This window comes from Trachemys scripta, chromosome 15 (genome assembly GCF_013100865.1).
Source record: "Trachemys scripta elegans isolate TJP31775 chromosome 15, CAS_Tse_1.0, whole genome shotgun sequence".
NCBI lineage: Eukaryota > Metazoa > Chordata > Testudines > Emydidae > Trachemys > Trachemys scripta.
Window position 1 is genome coordinate 31,299,304 of NC_048312.1, and position 22,327 is coordinate 31,321,630.

Sequence of the window (22,327 nt, forward strand, 5' to 3'; positions counted from 1 at the left end):
GGTCTGAGCACGGGGCTCGGGGGGGCGAGGTCTGAGCACGGGGGGTTGGGGGGATGGGGAAGCGGCCTGAGCACGGGGCTCTGGGGGGGGCGAGGTCTGAGCACGGGAGGTTGGGGGGGGGGGCGAGGTCTGAGCACGGGGCTCTACGGAGCGGGGGCCGGGGCCTGGGCCGGCGCGGCCTGAGCAGGGGGCGGGGCCGCTGTGGCGAGGCAGGCGCTCGGGCAGGCGGGCTCGGCAGAGCAGTCAGGGTGCGCGCGGGCTCCGTTCTCGCTCGCTCGGTCCCGCGGTGGCGCCTGGCTTCCGGAGTCCCTCCTTGGTGAGGTACCGGCAGCGGGAAGGGCCCGGTCCATCGAGACCCCCGCAAACACCCTGAGGGGGCGGTATCCCCCAGATCCCCATCGGCTCCTCTCCCCCACCCTGAGGGGGTGATAGGCCCTGATCCCTGTGTGCGCCCGTAACACCCAGAGAGGGGATACCATATTCCCCCTTAGATAGGGTGAGCAGATAGCCAGGGCCGGCTCCAGGGTTTTGGCCGCCCCAAGCAGCCAAAACACAAACAAAACAAACAAACAAAAAGAAGCCGTGATCGCGATCTGCGGCTGCAATTCGGCGGGAGGTCCTTCGCTCCCAGGCGGAGTGAGGGACCCTCCGCCGAATTGCCGCCGAATACCTGGACGTGCCGCCCCTCTCCAGAGCGGCCACCCCAAGCACCTGCTTGAGAAGCTGGTGCCTGGAGCCGGCCCTGCAGATAGCAACTGTGGAAAAAATGGGACAGGGGTGGGGGTGAGTAATAGGTGCCTATATAAGAAAAAGTCCCAAAAAACAGGACTGTCCCTTTAAAAACGGGACGGATGGTCACCCTACCCTTAGAGCCCCACCTGTCCCACTCTACCACACTCTGTGAGGGGGCAGTGTTCTGCGCACACTCACACACCTGCCTACATTGGGTGGGCACTCTACTTGGAGCCCCTTTTGTCCCCCCTCCATAGGCTCTCCGTGGACACATGGTTAATCGTTGCTGCGTTAAGAGGGAGCCTAGTAGCCCTTCCTCCTTTTCAAACCCTCCCAACATATGTGTTGCCTGTGGGCCAAGTGTTGTGACAGAGCAGAATCTGGCCATGTGCCTTTATGCCCCATACTTTACACAGATTATCCAAGCCCAATAATTATCAGCTGTAAAAGAAAATCTACATGAGCCTGTGCTCCAAGAGCATGTGCCTCATTTACTGGGCTTCTCCTCCCACGTTACTGGTGTAATCAGGAGTAGTTCCATTGGCAATATGATCCAGCATGCATTTCACAGAAATCCTCATGTGCCTTTTCCTCTGTATAGCTGGAGCTGGGAATGATAACTTTTGAAAAGTGGTGACATGCTAGGGCTAAGACCCAGCAACTCTTGGGTTCTGATCCTGGCTCTGCAGTTGACTCCATATGTGGTCTGGCTAAGTCACTTTTCAAAAGTAGCCACTACTGTCTCAATTTGAGACACCTACGACATCTCCACAGTAAATTAAAGTGAGCTAAAAATCAGGAGCCAGATTCTGATTTTATTTATACCAGTGTATATTGGGAATAACTATTGATTACAGTGAGTAACTCTGGATTTTCATGGTGAACTGAGATCAGAATCAGGCTCCCCACTTACTTAGGTATCTAATTATGGGCTTAGGTGAGTAAGTGTAGGCATCCCCAAGTTGGAAGGTGTTGGCTTTAACCGCTCAGGGAAACTGAGGCACAATCTGTGCCTAGGAAAGATAGGAAGTATGGCAAGAGACCACCTGGCTTAACCAGGAGATCTTCAATGATCTAAAATTCAAAAAAGAGTCTTACAAAAAGTGGAAACGTGGTCAAATTACAAAGGATGAATATAAACAAATAATACAAGTATGTAGGGACAAAATTAGAAAAGCCAAGGCACAAAACGAGATCAAACTAGCTAGGGACATAAAAGGAAACAAGAAAACATTCTACAAATAAATTAGAAGCAAGAGGAAGACCAAGGACAGAGTAGGCCCATTACTCAATGAGGGGGGAAGACAATAACAAAAAATGTGGAAATGGCAGAGTTACTTAATGACTTCTTTGTTTCAGTTTTCACCAAGAAGGTTGGTGGATGTCTAAAATAGTGAATGCCAGTGAAAATGAAGTGGGATCAGAATCTAAAATAGGGAAAAAATAAGTAAAAAATTACTTAGACAAGGTAGATGTCTTTAAATCACTAGGGCGTGATGAAATGCATCCTAGAATACTCAAGGAGCTGACTGAGCAGATATCTGAGCCATTAGCAATTATCTTTGAAAAGTCATGGAAGACGGGAGACATTCCAGAAGACTAGAAAAGGGCAAATATAGTGCCCATCTATAAAATGGAAATAAGGACAACTCAGGGAATTACAGACCAGTCAGCTTAGCTTCTGTACCCGGAAAAATAATGGAGCAAATAATTAAGCAATCAGTTTGCAAACACCTAGCAGATAATAAAGTGATAAAGAACAGTCAGCATGGATTTGTCAAGAACAAATCATGTCAAACCAACCTGATAGCTTTCTTTGACAGGATAACAAGCCTCGTGGATGGGGGAAAGCGGTAGATGTGGTATATCTTGACTTTAGTAAGGCTTTTGATACTGTCTTGCATCACCTTCTCATAAACAAACTAGGGAAATTCAATCTAGATGGAGCTACTATAAGGTGGGTTCATAACTGGTTGGAAAATCATTCCCAGAGAGTAGTTATCAGTGGTTCACAGTCATGCTGGAAGGGCATAACGAGTAGGGTCCCACAGGGATTGGTTCTGGGTCTGGTTCTGTTCAATATCTTCATCAATGATTTAGATAGTGGCATAGAGAGTACACTTAATAAAGTTTGCGGACGATACCAAGTTGAGAGGGGTTGCAGGTGCTTTGGAGGATAGGATTAAAATTCAAAATGATCTGGACAAACTAGAGAAATGGTCTGAAGTAAATAGGATGAAATTCAATAAGGACAAATGCAAAGTACTCCACTTAGGAAGGAACAATCAGTTGCACACATACAAAATGGGAAATGACTGCCTAGGAAGGAGTACTGCGGAAAGGTATCTGGGAGTCATAGTGGATCACAAGCTAAATATGAGTCAACAGTGTAAAGTTGTTGCAAAAAAAGCAAACATCATTCTGGGATTTATTAGCAGGAGTATTGTAAGCAAGACATGAGAAGTAATTCTTCCGCTGTACTCCATGCTGATTAGGCCTCAGATGGAGTATTGTGTCCAGTTCTGGGCGCCACATTTCAACAAAAGATGTGGACAAATTGGAGAAGGTCCAGGGAAGAGCAACAAAAATGATAAAAGGTCTAGCAAACATGGCCTATGAGGGAAGATTGAAAAAATTGGATTTGTTTAGTCTGGAGAAGAGAAGACTGAGAAGGGACATGATAACAGTTTTCAAGTACATAAAAGGTTGTTACAAGGAGGAGGGAGAAAAATTGTTCTTCTTAACCTCTGCAGCTAGGACAAGAAGCAATGGGCTTAAATTGCAGCAAGTGCGATTTAGGTTGGACATTAGGAAAAACTTCCTAACTGTTAGAGTGGTTAAGCACTGGAATAAATTACCTAGCGAGGTTGGTGGAATCTTCATCATTGGGGATTTTTAAGAGCAGGTTGGAGAAACACCTGTCAGGGATGTTCTAGATAATACTTAGTCCTGCCTTGAGTGCAGGGGACTGGACTAGATGACCTCTCGAGGTCCTTTCCAGTTCTGTGATTCTATGATGCTGCTCTACCTTTGGGGAATGAAATGAGGCTTAGTTTGTTAATGTTTGTCAAGAATTTTGAAAGTGAAAAATGCTATATTATGAAGACAGCTATAGTGGCTCAGTAGGAAGGCTCAGATAAAATTTTCACTTAAAAGGGGATTAAATCCCTTTATTTCTATGGAAGATAAATGGGGATTACTATTATTTTAAAAATGTTTGGGATGTTTCAGATAGAGACTTAAAATGGGTCAAGATTAATACTTTGCTTTCAGCTTGACAGTGCTCTTTTAAAAGCACAATGCTATTTGGATTGTTAAAACAGCTGTCTGGGAGTCGGCTCAGCATTTCTGAGCATTAGCACTGTTCTGTGCACCAGCATGAGGATCAAAGAGATCTGTCAAAGAGATAGAGAGCCAGATCCTCAGTTGATGTAAATTGGCCGAGCTTCATTGAAGTCTGTGGAGCCACAACAATTCCCTCCAGCTGTGGCTCTGGCACTGAATTTCCAGTACTATTGACAGTTTGTTTATAGATACTGAGGGGTTCTTCCTGCCATGTGAACTTCCAAACGGTGGCACAGAATGACGTCAGTCTGACACCATTTAGCTGTCTTGGTAAGAGCTCGGCTTTCAAACCTAGAGAGAGTTCTTATGCAGTCTGGTTCTTATGCTCAGGAAGATGAGAAATACGAGGAATCCTGTATTTGCCAAGTGGTTAATGTTTATTTCTCTGCAGGTTCTAATTGCATGTGGAAGGCAGCACTTTGAGGCGCTATGGCCACGGCTCAGCTCTCACATACTGGACAGAAGCATAAAACCTCCAAGGTACAGGATTTAGGATTTAATGTTACTGATCAACATGCTGGCCTAGTAGTACTCAGCCCTGCAGAGCTGGAAACCTGGCTTTGATTACCCTTCCCATCCCTTGCTCCCAGGGCAGGCGGTGTGCTCAGTGCTGATTATACTGTGTCTTTGTTGGGTTTTGAAAGCAGCTGTCTCCAGGCCAGGGTAGCCAAGAAGAGGATGGCTACGCAGCCTGAGGATTTGTAGGCGAATCGGTGCTGGATGCTGGTGCTGGATACTGGTGCTTGGCTACGTATAACTCCTTGGGCATGCAGAGCCTCCCTAGAGGAGAAAAAGACAATGAACTGGTAGTGGGACTCCTTTTCACAAAGATTTTGCATGTTAATACCAGGTGTCATGGAGACCAGAAGGGACCACTAGATCATCACCACTACTTGATGTTTAGTATTCATAATTAAGGCTACGATTTAGTCACGGAGGTCACGGCAGTCACGGATTCCGTGACTTTACTGGACCTCCGTGACTTCTTCAGCTGTCAGCAGCTGAAGCTGTGGCTGGAGCCAGGCTATGCTCCCCACATAGCCCCGCGGTGGGAGCTGCCGCCGGGGCTGTGCGCCCCTGCCCCGCAGCTTGTGGCGGGAGCCACCACTGGGCCATGTGCCTCTGCCTCATGGCTTGCGGCAGGGGCTGCTGCTGGTGCCGTGTGCCCCTGCCCCGCAGTGGGGGCTGCAGCTGGAGCTGTGCGCCTCTGCCATGGCGTGTATGGTTATTTTTAGTAAAAGTCAGGACCACATGAATTTTTGTTTGTTGCCCATTTCAAAATCTTAGCCTTATTCATAATAAACAGAGTCCTAGGCATGGAAAAGTATATGAGTGCTTAGCTCTTACTAAGCAGAATCCCACATTCTTTTAGAAACCAGATCTGCATATAACCTCTGGCTTCATTGGAAGCCTGTCTGCAGGCTGCGTCTGCCTTCTGGACTCAAAATAGCTGAAGAGTTGAGAAGAACCCCCCTGGAAGAGTGCTTCTTTTCCAGTGTGTAGGCCTCAGAGCCCTGTTTTGTCACTGGAATTCAGTAACACCGCATCTACCAGTCCTGTGGAACTGTGGCAATAGTTCTCTGCCTGTGTGACAATATATTAATACTGTCACCAAAAGCTTTTGTGTAGCAATAAACTTTGGGCCAAGTGTGTTAGATGCTCCTTGAGCTACTTATACTTAGTTTACCAATGTGTAAGTGAGTGGCATACACACTATGGAGACCAAAATTACCCTAATTAAGACTCCCTCTAAACCTGCTAATTCTCCCCTCTAGCTCTGGGCCTTCGTATTGGTCTAAAACCAATAATATTTTTGTTTTTGTCTTTTTTTCAGGAATCAGTGTTGTTTCTACACAAAATTGCCATTGACCAGGAGTCCATGGTGCTGGTGAAAAGGCTTTTGGCCATCTCTGTCTCCTGTATAACGTACCTAAGAGGGCTCTTCCCAGAGAGCTCATATGGAACTCGCTATTTAGATGGTAATGTTTTCAATGCATGCTACATGCATGTTTCTATGCATTATCTTTGCCCTGTACAGATTAGTCCAGTGCTGTTCACATATTTGACAAGTTCAGTCTTTTGTAGGAAGACTGCTGACCATGGCTCAAATCCTCAGAGGTATGTAGGTGCCAGATTTCTATTGAAATCAATGGGAATTAGGCACCTAAATATCTTTCAGGATGTGAGCCTATGGGCCTTATCCGGCAGCCCTGATACAGAAAAAGCTCTTATGGCAGAAAGACAACTTAAAGCTAGTGGCAACCATCAGCTGTTTCTCGCAATGTTTTTTTTTTTTTCCAGTTGCATTCATTACTCAGCAATTTCATCAGTATTGCCAATCCCAAGCTTTCCAAAACTATGTATCAGGCTCCTCCAAAATCACGAGACTGGCTTAAAAATCATTGGATTTTTATAATAAATGTCAGGGGTTTTTTATAGTTGCCTTCTGTTTTTTGAGCCATTAGGGGTCAGATTTTCAAGCTTTTCTCCACAATCTGGAAATTTTGTAAATGAAAGCTGAGATTCTCACATGATCACAAAAACAACAAGGAGTCCGGTGGCACCTTAAAGATTAACAGATTTATTTGGGCATAAGCTTTTGTGGGTAAAAAAACCACTTCTTCAGATGCGTGGAGTGAAAATTACAGATGCAGGCATTATTATATTGACACATTAGGAAAAGGGAGTTACCTCACAAGTGGAGAACCAGTGTTGACAGGGCCAATTCAATCAGGGTGGATGTAGTCCACTCCCGATAATTGATGAGGAGGTGTCAATTCCAGGAGAGGTAAAGTTGCTTTTGTAGTGAGCCAGCCACTCCCAGTCCCTATTCAAGCCCAGATTAATGGTGTTAAATCTGTAAATGAATTTTAGTTCTGCAGTTTCTAGTTTCTAGCGACACCATCAGAGGACCCAACCACATCAGCCACACCATCAGGGACTCATTCACCTGCACATCCACTCATGTGATATATGCCATCATGTGCCAGCAGTGCCCCTCTGCCATGTACATTGGCCAAACCGGACAGTCTCTACGTGAACAAATAAATGGACACAAATCGGACATCAGAACTGGTAACATACAAAAGCCAGTAGGAGGACATTCAGTCTTCCTGGACATTCTATAACAGATTTAAAAGTTACTATCATTGAACAAAAAAACTTCAGAAACAGACTTCAAAGAGAAACTGCAGAACTAAAATTGATTTGCAAATTTAACACCATTAATTTGGGTCTGAATAGGGACTGGGAGTGGCTGGCTCACTACAAAAGCAATTTTACCTCTCCTGGAATTGATACCTCCTCATCAGTTATCGGGAGTGGACTACATCCACCCTGATTGAATTGGCCCTGTCAACACTGGTTCTCCGCTTGTGAGATAACTCCCTGCTCTCCATGTGTCAGTATATAATGCCTGCATCTGTAATTTTCACTCCATGCATCTGAAAAAGTGGGTTTTTTACCCACAAAAGCTTATGCCCAAATAAATCTGTTAGTCTTTAAGGTGCCACCGGACTCCTTGTTGTTTTTGTGGATTCAGACTAACAAGGCTACCCCCTGATACTTCACATAATCAGATGGCTTCAGAAATGAGGCTTTAAGAAAAACACAAGGTATTGTGAGACTTGTGGCAAGGTCACGCCAGCTGATGAAACTTTGATTAATCCGCATCTTTATATTAAGATCCTGTGAGAGCTGCAGGATTGGGCCCCAAGGCATTAATTAACCTCTGTGGTTGGCATATCAGCATTGGCGTCAACTTTAGGAGTTTTCTGCTTGTGGATCCTAACTCCTAAACTCGGAGGACAAAAGGGCCAAAGGAGTCCGGTGGGGAAACGTCACAGCATTAGCTCATTTTGAGCACAGTTGTTTAGCTTATTTGTGTGTTAGTGAACACTAGAGTGCAGAACTAAAAGGTGCTGTTGGGAAATGCCAGAATAAAATGAGAATGGGGATTGAGGGGAAAGGAAGTTGTTGGCATTTCTAAATGAAGCCACACTCAATAAATCTGTAACTCCAGTACTTTGTCCTGGAAGAGTTCAGTGTATCTCAGCAAAGGTCTTTGGCATTTTAAACTACAGTGTGAGCCTGTGTCAGCCCACCTGGGATGCTGTTAAAACCAATCTTCCAGCTCAAGAAGTGTTTCCAGATAAAATACTTCATATGTTGCTGACTGACTAGATTTCAGTGTTTGCCCAGTGGCTGCAAATAAGCTTTGTAACTATATGCTAACTCTTGTTTTGCAGACCTCTGTCTAAAAATCCTTCGGGAAGATAAAAGCTGCCTGGGGTCACTGCAGATAGTCAAATGGTAAGTGAATAACAGTGAAACTTAGGGCTTGCCTACATGGACAATTAGACCACAACAAGCTGGGGTATGAATCTATCCTGCACTAGTCTGCTGCACTCCAACTGTCCATGTGCACCCTGCTGGTACACACGGACGGTTTGCTGGAGCGCTTTGATCTTGTCTTCTTTGAAATGGGACTAGCTCAAGATGCATTAAAGAGCTGTTAACCCATGTCAGCAGAGTGCACTCAGGCACTTAAACTGCAGAAAGCTAGTGTGTGAGATTTACATCTCAGATTTCCGCTGTCTAACTGTTCGTGTAGACAAGTCCTATGATAAGATTATGCTGAACAGCAATATGGCATTGTACTACACGCCTTTACTTCCTAAATTTGAAATCCTTCAGGGCCAATGCTATTGGATTTGCCAAAGCAATTCCCATTGATTTATTATAAAAGCTGTGTGTGCTTGGCACTTTATATAACAAAGACATGGTCCCTCTCCAACGAGCTTCCAAAGTAAATGTGATCTCATTGACTCCAATGAGAGCGGGATCAGGCCCTCAAGTGAACAAACAAAGCAGGTAAGGGAGGATTGAGGCTCACTCTAAACAAAGTTGTGAGGTTACTTGTTTCCATAGGTTACATATTTGCTATTTCTAGTTTTTAAAGTGATGTTTATGCTTGATTGATTTTTAACTAGTATGTGCTGTTTTCTCTTCACTGGAAGTTGTGACTGTTTCTGGGGGCATAACTAGGCCCTTAGCTTTCTGGAGTTATAGTTAATAAATGCATTTCAGAAACATAGAGAGAAAGGTGGGTGAGGAAATATTGGACCACCTTCTGTTGGTGAGAGAGACAAGCTTTCAAGCTTATACAGAGCTCTTCTTCAGGTTTCAGAAAAATGGCATTATTCCTTACTATCAGCAGAGGGAGTTGTTATAGTGAGTGTAGCACTTCTGTGTTGCTTAACTACTGCAAGGGCCCAATCCTGCAAATATTCATGGCTCAGTTCTCTGCTGTGTCCTGTAAGCACTAGGCACAGATGAGGAGGCTGCAGAGGAGCCATATACAGTTCTCCAGTCCTGGGGCCAGTTCTGCACTGTCTCAGGATAGTTTAGAGCAGCCTAAAATTATGATCATAAAAAGTCAACAGTGTGCCCTATGAGTCAACAGTGTGCCCTTGTTGCCAAGAAGGCTAACAGCATTTTGGGCTGTATAAGTAGGGGCATTGCCAGCAGATCGAGGGATGTGATCATTCCCCTCTATTCGGCATTGGTGAGGCCTCATCTGGAGTACTGTGTCCAGTTTTGGGCCCCACACTACAAGAAGGGTGTGGAAAAATTGGCAAGAGTCCAGCAGAGGGCAACAAAATGATTAGAGGGCTGGAGCCGGGGCCGTCCTTAGTCATACGCAAAGTATGCAGCTGCGTAGGGCACCAGGAAATTTGGGGCACCAAATTTCCTGGTGCCCTGCACAGCAGCGTGCTGCTCCAGCCCCTGCTCAGGCTTTTCCCCAGGGCCCCTGCCCTGCTCCGCCCCCACCCCCCGCCCTGCCCCTTCCCTGCCCAGCCCTGCCTCTTCCCACCCCTGCTCCGCCCTAGCCCTGCCCCCACTCTCCTGAGCTCCGCAGCATGGCCGGGCCTGCACCCACCGGCAGTGGGAAGTGCAGACCCGGTCCCAGCCGTGCCGCCGGTGAGTGCTGGGGGGTGGTTCCCCTCTGCCCCTGAAGCCAGCCCCGCCCCCACGGCGGCTTGGGGACAGCCCTCCCGCTCCCCCCGCGGAGGCCTGGGGACAGCCCCCCTGCTCCCCTCCGACAGAGGCCCGCCCCCGCAGGGGGGCTGCGTAGGGCCCCAGAATAGCTAGGGACGGCCCTGGCTGGAGCACATGACTTATGAGGGGAGGCTGAGGGAACTGGGATTGTTTAGTCTTCAGAAGAGAAGAATGAGGGGGGATTTGATAACTGCCTTCCTGAAAGGGGGTTCCAAAGAGGATGAATCTAGACTGTTCTCAGTGGTTCCAGATGACAAAACAAGGAGCAATGGTCTCAAGTTGCAGTGGGGGAGGTTTAGGTTGCATATTAGGAAAAACTTTTTCACTAGGAGGGTGGTGAAGCACTGGAATGGGTTACCTAGGGAGGTGGTGGAATTTCCTTCCTTAGAGATTTTTAAGGTCAGGCTTGACAAAGCCCTGGCTAGGATGATTTAGTTGGGGATTGGTCCTGCTTTGAACAGGGGGTTGGACTAGATGACCTTCTGAGGTCTCTTCCAACCCTGATATTCTATGATTCTATGATTGCAGCAGCACTCCAACCAGGCCGCCTTCCTCGCAGCTATGCCAAAGGAACACCCAGGTGGCTGGATCCATCAGCACGAAAGGGACAGAATGGGTCCAAAGATCTGGCCTTACCACCCAGTCTAGTGTTACTGTTTTGAGTAGTCCCAGGATGCCTGGTAATAAGTGTTCACAGGACCAGAGCCTTAGTGTATAAACTGTGCACACATATGGAGGGGAGAAGAGATCCTTAATTGTTGAGTGACCTGCAGAGGGCTTTAAAAGCTAAAAATGTTGTCAGCTCTGTACTGCTTAATGCTTGTAAATGTGCACTCTAAACTCCATCTAATCAGTGAGGATTTCCTGCTCCTAGACTGTCATGACTAGTTACTAACATTTATTTCCTGGCAGGATTCAGGGCTGTTTTGATGCTTTGGAAAAGAACTATGTAAGTTTTTCTTTCATATTTTGGTAATATAATCGTTCTTCACAAACAGTGGGCAAAACTCTGCTCCAATTTTCCATGTGCATTCCATCTCTGCTATATATTCGTCAGTGATCCCAGTGGAAACTGCATCGAACAAGTACACAATAGAGATCTGTGCCTTAGGGAAGAAAGGAAAGCTGCTCTGTGTGTTTGTGATATTGACTCTTACTCCTTTAGGTAGTGTAGCGTAGTAACCATTATTAGTGTCTAGACCGGCTTGTTGTGAATAGTTTCCACATTAATTTGCAGTCTGCAAGGTTCTCCCCTGCATTCTCTGTTCTACATTCACATCCTTTAATGGATGGATGCAGATTCTGTCAGTCAAAGCAAATCTCTCTCCCTGCCTTTGTTCTTTTGCCATATTCTTCTCTGCTCCCTCTTTCCTTCACCCCTTCTTTTCCCATCTCCTTGCCTTTCTTTCCTGTTTTCTGTTTTCTTCATTTTACTGTCATCTCTGTTTTCCATACAGAGGCCAGGTCTACACTACAGACTTATATCGGTATAACTACATCGCTCAGGGGTGTGAAAAATCCACACTCCTGAGCGACATAGTTATAATAACCAACCACCCGCCACCCCGTGTAGACAGTGCTATGTTGACAGAAAAACTTCTCCTGTCGATACAGTTACTGTCTCTCAGGGAGGTGGATTAACTCTGCCAACGGAAGACCTAAGAGCGTCTTCACTTGAACGCTACAGCGGCGTGCAGCTGTGTCGATGCAACGTTTTAAGTGTAGACCTGCCCTGAGTTTAGATTTTCTTTTCTTCTTGTATTCTGTCAAATACAAGGTTTGAGTACCCGGTTTCAGAATAAATGCACATTTTTAAGTAATCCCAGCCCTCACTTACTCAATCTGAGGAAAAATCTGACCTGTAAATACAAAGGGCTGATTGCTCTCTGTGTATCAGCATTGTTCATCAGACTAACTCTCATCTATAGCAGAATGACTCTTGCCTAAATCAGATGGATTCTTGTCAATATCTGCACTGCTGATCAGACTGACGCTTGTCTATGTCAATTCTACTGTTGTTATAGATGAAATGATGTGAAATATTCTGAACTCAAATATTTGCTTACCGACAATTCAAACAGTCAGCTTTAAATAGGTAATGGTCTCCACCATTTATAAGAGATTCAAATCCTCATACTTCAGAGCATAAATCAACTTCTAACTGACAGGGATTAGGAAAAAACTCCTGTGAGCAGTTATTCCATAATTATCCATTCTCAGATTTTTTGCACATTCCTTTGAAGCATCTGGTGCTAGTCAGTGTCAGGGAGAGGGTACTGGGTCAGGTGGATCACTGGTTTGATCTATTGAGGCAGTTCCTTTGTTTCGGTAGGCAAGTGAATTAATGTTTTCTCTAGCCAAAGCTTTCAAGTGGTTTACAAAGCTACTCTCAAGTACAGTTTCTTGCTATAGTGCAGGCCATATCAGAGATCAAAGACTGAAACCTCGTAGCTAATTGTAGGTGGGATAAAAATAGTGAGATTCATAATAAAAAAAGGATCTTATATTGGACTTGAATATAGAAGGGTGCCAGTATCAAGGAGCTTTAAATAGAAGTAATGTGTTAAGCGAGAGCACTGTGAGGCAAGACTGGATATACACATATTTTATAGCTAGGGCCCTACCAAATTCACGGTCCATATTGGTCAATTTCACAGTCATAGGATTTTTAAAATAGTAAATTTCATGATTTCAGCTATTTAAATCTGAAATTGCTGGGTGTTGTAATTGTAGGGGTCCTGACCCAAAAAGGAGTTGTGTGTGCGGGGCGGGGGGGCGCAAGGTTATTGTGGGGGGGGGGGGGGGGGGGCCAGGGTGGTGGGGGGGGGGGGAGGTGCTGTACGGCTAAGCTTAATGCTGCAAACGGCAGTGCTGCCTTCAGAGCTGGGCAATTGGAGAGCAGTGGCTGCTGGCCGGGAGTCCAGCTCTGAAGGCAGAGCTACTGCCAGCAGCAGCACAGAAGTAAGGATGGCATGGGCGCTGCTGCCTGCAGAGCTGGGCCCTCAGTCAGAGGCAACCACTCTCTGGCCTCCCAGCTATGAAGGCAGCATAGAAGTAAGGATGGCAATACCATGTTCCCCCCCCCACACACACACAAAAAAATAACCTTGTGACCCCCCCCTTTTGGGTCAGTACCCCCAATTTGAGAAATGCTGGTCTCCCCCATGAAATCGATCTAGTATAGGGTAAAAGCACACAAAAGACCAGATTTCATGGTCTGTGATGCATTTTTCATGGCCATTAATTTGGTAGGGCCTTATTTATAGATCCCTAGAAAAATGATTGTTGATCAGGGTTGGCAACTTTTGGCATGCGGCCCATCATGGTAATCCACTGGCAGGCCATGAGATGTTTTGTTTATTCCTGGCCAATGGGAGCTGCGGGCCACCACTTCATAGAATGGAATATCAGGGTTGGAAGGGACCTCAAAATGTTATCTAGTCCAACCCCCTGCTCAAAGTAGGACCAATCCCCAGACAGATTTTTGCCCCAGATCCCTAAATGGCACCCTCAAGGATTGAACTCACAACCCTGGGTTTAGCAGGCCAATGCTAAAACCACTGAGCTATCCCTCCTCCCTTCCTGCAACTCCCATTGGCTGGAAATGGCAAACCGCGGCCACTGGGAGCTGCAGGGGGCTGTGCCCACAGACGGTCAACATAAAGAAAATGTCTCGCGGCCCGCCAGGGGATTACCCTGATGGGCTGCGTGTTGAAGGCTGCCGACCCCGATGTAGTTAATAAAACTGGCCACAGGGTGTCACTGATGTTGCACCCAAGTGGATCTGAATTAGCACTGTCAGAAAAGCCCTGACTCACAAACCGTTGAATGTATTTATTCCTTAATTACTCTAGGCACTTAGATTTTGACTAGGCTCTTATTTTCTCTTCCAGTTACATATGGCTGTCCTGGCAGTAAGTCATCCGTTAAATGAAAGCAAGGTGTTTTCCTTCCCCCACAGTGTTAAACCAAGGTTCCTTCTGCCCATCTCTGTCTGTACTTAGGGAGTGTTAAAGAGCTCATGGCAATGGGGTTAGCCTCAGTTTAGAGCAATAACCTCTCTCTTCACAAGATAAATGCTGATTTCTTAGGTTGCATGGGAACATTTGCTGAATGCAGATTTTGCCTCCATCAGTTGTGGACAATATTCATCCTTAAATTACTAAGGCCATGTCCACACTAGGAATGGTTTACTGGTCTAGGAATACCAGTATATAATACTGGCAAAGTGCTTCTAGTGTGGCTCTAACTAGAGTAAAACCACCCCCCACAAGCAAAGCGAGCTATACCAGTAAAAGCACAGCTTTGCTGGTATATCTGCATCTACTGTAGAGGCTTCTTTACAGCCCTGGCTGATTGTAGCTGTGCCAGCACAAGTCTGTAGTGTAGTCAGAGCCCAGGTCTAGGATACTCACTACAAGTACTGCCATGTGCTTCACATCGCTGCTTCCTTCTGCCTATACCCCAAACAGAAATGGGCAACTGCCTCCTTCCCTTCCCCTCTCTATGAGCACCCTCTTCAGTTGCCTTCTTGTTGCCACTGATGGGACAAACACTTTAGCTCTCAGATTTCTGGCAAGTTGCCATTGGGACCCTTGGTGTTGCAGAGAATGTGCACGGCCAGCCTCTGACGCATACCTTTGTAAAGCACTTGTAGGTATTCTAGACACCATAGTGAAGATCTGGGTAACTAATCCTCATGCATGAGGGCATTCATTGATCGCTGGTGAGGGTCTGGATGGGATCTCCCCTGAGCCCTTCAAAATTTCATATAATGGATGTTTTTTCCACCTTACTCTGCAGCAACAGGTATTGTCTGCTGCCAGAGGAAGGCTGTTATATATAGATGGTCCTATGGTTTGATCTTTTATGGAGAGCTTGCTCCTGGAGCAGAAAAGCTGCATCATTGCAAGCATTGGCATGGGCTATACAAGCCAGCCCCAAATCAGCAGCTTCACTGTTCCCATACCCAAACTAGCAAGATTAAAGCTGGCTAGCTCAAACTGCAGTCACAACTAGGGTGACCACCTTTGTTGGATGGAAATAAGGGAAAGCCACATGAAAAATAAGGGACAGTGCTTTATTTTAAGGGACATTTTAGGGAAACGATTTACCTTAGCATATCAAGTGTACATTTCTGCTGCCCTCCAGTATACAATGCAATTATCATAAGCATCAATTTAGTGTTTAAAATGGTCAAGAGACATCAATTAAGCGAAGGGACGGGTGGTCACCCTAATCACAACTCATGATTGCAGTCTAGACATACCCTGTGTTCTTAGGGCATGATAGAGATTCAGTTGTTTGATTACTTCTCACTGCTACATTTTATCAGAGAGAAAGATGCATTCACTATACTTTCTTAAAACAGATTTACACCAATCCCAAGGAGCCACAGGTAAGAAGGAGTCGAGCTCTACTTAGGGGGGAAATAAATTGTAGGGGTGAGTTGTACTATATTCAGAATGGGCTCATAGGATTAAATTCTGCCTTGATTTGACAGGTATGCATGGTTGAGCGAGGAGACATAAGCTACCTCTTTCTCTTATTCCTTCAGCCCAGCAGACCAACTCAGATGCCAGGCAGAGTGGTGATCAAGTGCCCCTGTTGAACACTAGGCTGTTGGCCTGTCTGATGCACCTAGTGATGCTTGTTGGGTAGCTCAGGGGCATAGGTAGGACCTTGCTCCCCTCTGCTGAAGACCAGAAGCAGGAGCTGGGGATAATGCACACTGTTCCTTTATGCACCAACTGTCAGCAGCACTGTTAAAGGGTGACTTTCAGTCTGATCAGAGAGGTCCACTGCAAGGCCTACTCACCACTTCAGCCCTGGGATGTAGGTGGTGCATAGAGCACTTGGTGGTCCTTTTGTACAGTGGCGAATATCACCCTGCTCTATATTGCCCCGTGAGCCATTATGTCTTCATCTGTCCTATAAAGACAGAACCTCTGCTCATCCACTAGTGTTCCACAGCCTCCCAATGCTGCTCATGGAAGAAGAGCAAGAATTTACTACCAAGGCCGGGATTATTATTCCCCTCCAAAACCTTACTGAAATGCTCTTTAAATGTGTTATAGTCAGAGCTGTTTACGGTTTCTTATTTTCCTCAGAAAATTTTGAGTTTTCAGCAAAATGTCGAAAACTGAAATATTTTCATTCTGATATGCTGCCGCTGTCCCATAGGAGTTGTAGTTCTGACACCTCACGCTCCCATTCACCTCTATAAGTTCCCTGGTAGGACTGCATCTCCCATGATGCACCATAGGTCCCCTCTTGGCAAGGGAAGGGTGTGTCCAGGGTGCATCACAGGTCCCTCTTGACAATGACAGTTGCATGGCCAAGGTGCATCATGCAGATGTAGTCTGGCTGGGGAGCCTGGTCCAAGAAGAAAACGGGAGCAAGAGGCACCTGAACTACAACTTCCATGAAACCCTGCGGCACCATTTCAGAATTGATATTTTTCTGTTTTCAGGCTAATTTTTTTTTTTTTTTTTACAAAAAAAAAATCTGCAGAAAGAAGACACTTTGCAAAAAAAAAAATTATTTAGTCAAAAAACCAATTTTCCATCGAAAAACCATTTGGATGCAAAATTTTCGACCAGCCCTAACCATAACATCACTAGTGTAAGCTCTAGTTAACATTATGGCCTCCTGTTTTAAGTGGCTCCTGATTTTTCTCCCCCAGCTTCCATTTGAGTTGGAGTTTCTCATGTTTCTTCTCAGCCCAGAAGTGAATTTGCATTTGATTCTTTTAAGAAGTTTGACAAAAATCTGCAGATGATTTTTGAGATCAAAATGGAGCCTAGTCAGTAATTTGATCCTGCTAGACAGGCATAGGAATGAGGAAGCATGGACACCAGAGAGTTTCCTGCACAATCTGTTGAGCTTTCTTTGGGAACATGTTGCTGAAAGACTTGTTTTTTTTCTGCTCCCTTTGTGAATGTCTAGAGGGTGACTGAGCTGTATCAGTTCAAATTCAAGTATACAAAGGACGGTCCCCAGATGGATATCATCAGGTAATGGCTTTGTTTTATTTCTGAAAAATACACAGTGAGAAATTTGCTTCATCAAAACATTTTTAAAGCAAAAACTGTTCCTTTGTGATTGTATCATGCACCCCTCCAATACCATGAGGTGCTGAAGGGCTTCATCTGCCATTGAACTCAGTGGAAATTAAGGGCACTCAGCATCCTGCAGGATCTGAACTCCTGCACTGATGAGCTTACATATCACAGTACATGTGCTGTAACACCTTGATATAGCAGAGCTGAATTAAGGACAAGATTGATGTATCCCATCCCCACTCTGTGTAGCGCTCTGCCCCCCTCTGGTGGTGGCTGGGCCATACATAGAATTCGATGAGCCTGCTACAGCCTGGGCTAACACAGCAGGATGTTGTACTTCAGGCAATAGTCTCATGCTTTGAAATTCAGAGGTCCCACGTTCAATCTCTGGCTGCCAATGACCACCCTTGGGTGCAGCATAATATCGACACCATAAGGATTGTTCTTCTTCAAACATTTGTTCGGCTCTCACTGTAGGTGTATGTGCCCTGTGTGCGTGAGCCTGGAATCTTTTAGCTGGCCGTGCCTGTTGGGGCTGTACATGTGCCTCATATGCCCCCTACATCAGGGTGAAAAAGGAGGGGCAGCCCCAACAGCTACTCAGTTCTTTCTCACTGCCCATGGTAGCAAGTCACAGCCCATAGTGTCTGCCTGCTTCCTCTTAGCCTTTTAGTACTTTAGAGGTATAGTTAGTTAGCTTGGAGTTAATGTATTTTCTTGGTAAGTTTTAGTTAAGTTTGCTGCTAAAACAAGCAAACACAAATTAAAGCAATTTTGCTTTCTATGAGTCTTGCCTTAGTACCAAGGAATAGTTCTCATGGTGAACAGGTCTCCTGAGCTTTAAAATCTGCCCTGCCTGCAAGACTGTTGTGCTTGCCAATGATGCATCTAGAAAGTGTTTAGGGGAGTCTCATATCCCTAGCTAGTGTGCCATTTATAACTCTTTTTCTAAGCACATACAGAGGGGTCATGATGCCTGTTTAAAACTATTTTTAACGGAAAGATCTATGTGGAGTGTGTCTGAGGTACCCCTTGGGAACAGTCTCTTCTGGCTTTGAAACCAGTTTCAATGAGTGCTTCAGCTATAAGAGGCATCTCTCTGGGAGATAGATCTTTTGTCCTCAGAAGACTTCATGCTGCTGTCAAGCTCTCTGAGTCTTCTTGTCAGTTGTCCTCAGGTCAATCAGTAGTTCCTGCTGCAAGAGGCAGGAAAGAACAAAGATCTCCAGACAGGGCTCAGCACCGATTGCCATCCCTAGTACTAACAAAGAAGAGGACTTGTCTAAAATGGCTCCTTTGAAACCACATTGTTATTGTGAGTCTTCAAAGACTGGGAGAATCATGTTCCTTAGCTACGATACTATATCCTATACCTTCGGTGACTGACAATATTATCTCGGTACTGTGGGCATCAGTACCATATATCTTGGAGTCATGGGCGCTGCCTTCTTCATCCACTAAGGTTGCTTTGACATCACCTACTATCACTTTGGAACAGGAGTCCCCATTGCTAGATTTCTCTCCTTTATCTCCAGTACCCAGGACTCTTTTGGTACCACAGCCGAACGTTCCGAAGATGAAATTTTTTCCATGTCCAACTTCTGTGGTGTTGGTGACTACCTCTCATGCTGTCAGATGTGAGGCTCTTCCTGTTTCTACACCTCAGGAATCAGCTCCTCTGTGAAAGGAATTCTATACATTTTCATCCTCATCTTTGCATGGCATCAGGAGCCCTTCTAGGAGATCTCCAACTCCCCTAGCAACATGTGAATGGCCTTGGAAGGAGTGCTTCAGAAAGGTCTCGTTCCCTGGTTTCCACATTTGTGGTACCATATGCCCTTCCCATGTGGTTTGCAAACCTAGCCCTCTTGGTCTCTGTGGAGACCTCAGCCTCTTCCATTGACTGCTTATTCATCTGTTTCAAGATCCAACCTAGGGATGCTCCCTACCTGCCCCGGGCCCTCCGGGCCTTGTCATCAAGTGCCTGCACCTGCTAGCCCCTCCGGCCGCCCCCTCTGTGTTTTTGAACCATGCCTAGGACACAGTTGTACATGCTCGTGCTCTATACTTTTAATTTCCTCACCCTTGTCTCCTGCCCCGACACCAAGTGGCAGGGCCTCCTACCATCTGTGGGGGGTGAGGAGCCCTGGTGGATCAGTCTGTATTCCACCTTGGTTCCACGGCCCGCCGGGAATATTAGTTGGTGGCTCCTTCACGGAACCGTGTGCACAGGTGTGTATTTGGTGTGGTACAGCCCCCTTCCGGACTACTTGCCCCTTCTGTGGCAAGATGGAAATCTTGGTGCATATCTGTCTCGAATACACCAGTCTGCAGCCCCTTTTCCAGCTCTTCCAGAACCTTCTCCTCAGGTTCTGGCTGCACTTTCCCCAGCACCTTCTGATGTCTGCACACCCTATCCATGGCCCCATGAAGTCGCAAGACCTCCTGGTCAACTTCTTCCTGGCGCTGGCCAAGCTGGCCATCCACCATACCAGGAGGAGGATGCTGGACATGGAAGTATTCTGTGACTGTGGGGTTTTTCTTCTTCTTTGCACACATATGCGCAGAGTTCGCAGTGGGCTCTGTCTGGGGTTCTCTGCTCAGCGTCTCCCTCTGGCTTCCTGCTTTTGACCCTGTGACCTTCATCTCCCATTCCTGTTTAATCATTTGTTATCCCCTGCCTTTACTTGAACCCTTGGTTTATTGACTCCTCCCTTTAGCCTGAGGGAGAGACCTTCAGAAGCCCACCCGCACCCAGGATTTCAATAGATTCATCAAGATCCAGAGTAAAATTGCCCTTTTCCCTTAGTGATTCTTTTAGGGAGTCTCATTCATCTTATCAGAAGCTCCTGCAAATGAGAATGTCCTCATGGAGGAATATGAGGACCAGCCTATTCCTTGGCCATCTAACAAGACCATGACTCTGTCTGATATGTCCACAATACGCAGTGTCGGGGCCTTTGAGGACCTCCTTAAAAGAATGGTGGGTACTGTAGAGAGTCTCCTGGAGAATGTCCAGGAGAAGTCTCATAACTTCTTGACATGCTGCACCTAGTGTCCCAGGATTGTTGGACCATGGCTATTAATGAAAGACATTCTTGAGTTTGCCATCTAAGAGGGCAGATCATTTGTACTTTTTTGAGGGGTTTGACTACTTTGTTACACACACAGGCCCTGGGTCTTTGGTTGTAATGATAACTTAGGAAAGCTCTAAGCTGCCTGGACCCCCTAAACTTAAACCCAGGAACAAGGAGCGCAAGCAGATGGATCTTCTGGGGAGAAAAGTTTACTCATCTGTTAGTTTGCAGACTTGCATAGCTGATAATCAAGACTTATTAGCTAAAACAATTTTCTTCAGGGGAAAGGTTTTACATCTGTCTGAAAAACCTCCTCAGGAGACCATAGATGAACTGAAGGCAGTGGCTACAGAAGGCCAGTTGGTGGCCAAGACAGCTCTGCAGGCCTCACTGGATGTCTGACACTGCAGTATGGTGAATGACTGCTGCAATCACTAAGACAGGGGTCGGCAACCGTTGGCACGTGGCCCATCAGCGTAATCCGCTGGTGGGCCATAAGACATTTTGTTTATGTTGACCATCCGCAGGCACGACTCCCCACAGCTCGCAGTGGCCGCGGTTCGCCGTTCGCGCAGCTCCCATTATCACTTCTCTGTTAAAACTTTGTGTTTGGTAGTCATCACCTTGGCTGGCAGGGTAACCAAAATTCAAGATATGATGGCTGATTCTCTGTATACTTTGTTTCATAAGGACAGATTTACTCCTAAGGCATCATCCAAATTTTTTACCAAAAGTAGTTTTGGTCTTCCATATAAGTCAATTTATTGCCTTACCAATAATTTTTTTGTAAGCTTCAAGATTCGCTTACAGACACTAAACTCTACTCACTAGACATACTTAGGGCTACGTCTTTTTATCTTTCCAGAAAAAAGCCTTTTCTTAAATCATCTCAACTTTTGGTAACTTTTGGTAGCAAGACTGTATGCTTGCAAAGACTTTCTAAACAGGTTACAGGCTGCATTAAAATGTCCTGTTCTGTGAATAAACTACACGTAGGAGCCCAAGTCTCGTTGAGAGTCAATGGAGTTAGGGTCCTGTGTCTCTTAGGCACTCTTGAAAATTTTATCTCTGGACTAGCATGTCATGTTAGGACTGAAGTTAGGGCATTCCACACACTTCAATTAGAACAGGACGGACTTGAACATAACCTCTTTGAGTTTGCTGTACATGTGATTCTCACCCAATTCCCCCCATTCGTTAGAGGAAAATTATTTAGAAGCTAGTCAAGTAGGTGAAAGGCACTTGTATTGTGGCTGTTTGTGCCAAACTTAGTCATGTACAAACAAGTGAATCACGACACTTGTATAATGAAGTTTATTGCCCCAGTTACAATATGTTCACTTGTCAATTACACAATTCTTAACTCTGGACTATTGTGTTCCTTCATGCCATCTCCCACTTTTGAAAGTCTGTGTCACTTCCCTATTCATGCTAGGACTACATAAAAGCACTGAAGCTCTGTTACTATAGTGCAAGACAAACCAGTGGGAGCTGAATATTTTTAATTGGGATTTGGACATTAATGATTCAGTTGCTCTTTTGTTTTGGCTCCAGCACCAAAATGAGCTTTGCAAAGGGGGTGAGCAGTGAAGAGATTAAGAAAGGCAGCATCCTGCTGATTCGTAAGCTGTACCTCTTAATGCAGAACCTCGGGCCCCTTCCCAATGACATTACCCTCACCATGAAACTCTTCTACTACAATGATGGTAAGTGGAGAACGGTCTGCCCTGACAAGCTGATTTCCCCTCCTGTTACTTCCCATGAGCAACACATGCCACGGTAAAGGGGAACAAAGAATAGAAAGATGAAATCTGGACCCAGAAAGCTGCTGTGATGAGACAGCATGCAAAGTAGAATAGTCCCATTCAGTGCTTAAAGATGTGACACATGCTTTCTAAGGAAATAGTCACAAACTTAAGAAATACAGCTGGGCAATGGAAAAGGGACACATCCTTTCCCTTTACCTCAGTATGAGGAGCAAACATACTTGGCTAGGTTGGTATTTATCCAGAAAGTGAGTGTATAAATGGCATCTCAGAGTTCCAAGTT

General features: G+C 45.7%; 1 protein-coding gene across 1 annotated transcript in view; it reads left to right on the forward strand.

Moving 5' to 3' along the window:
* Positions 1-227: 227 nt before the first annotated feature.
* HORMAD2 (HORMA domain containing 2) overlaps positions 228-22,327 on the forward strand; it is a 56,915-nt gene continuing 34,815 nt past the window's right edge. Inside the window, exons 1-9 of the mRNA XM_034791691.1 lie at positions 228-316; positions 4,469-4,557; positions 5,912-6,056; positions 8,325-8,388; positions 11,050-11,086; positions 14,031-14,051; positions 15,509-15,535; positions 17,086-17,153; positions 21,833-21,984. Coding sequence (XP_034647582.1) covers positions 4,507-4,557; positions 5,912-6,056; positions 8,325-8,388; positions 11,050-11,086; positions 14,031-14,051; positions 15,509-15,535; positions 17,086-17,153; positions 21,833-21,984 — 565 coding nt within the window. The 5' untranslated portion in view covers positions 228-316; positions 4,469-4,506. The remainder of the gene's footprint in view (positions 317-4,468; positions 4,558-5,911; positions 6,057-8,324; positions 8,389-11,049; positions 11,087-14,030; positions 14,052-15,508; positions 15,536-17,085; positions 17,154-21,832; positions 21,985-22,327) is intronic.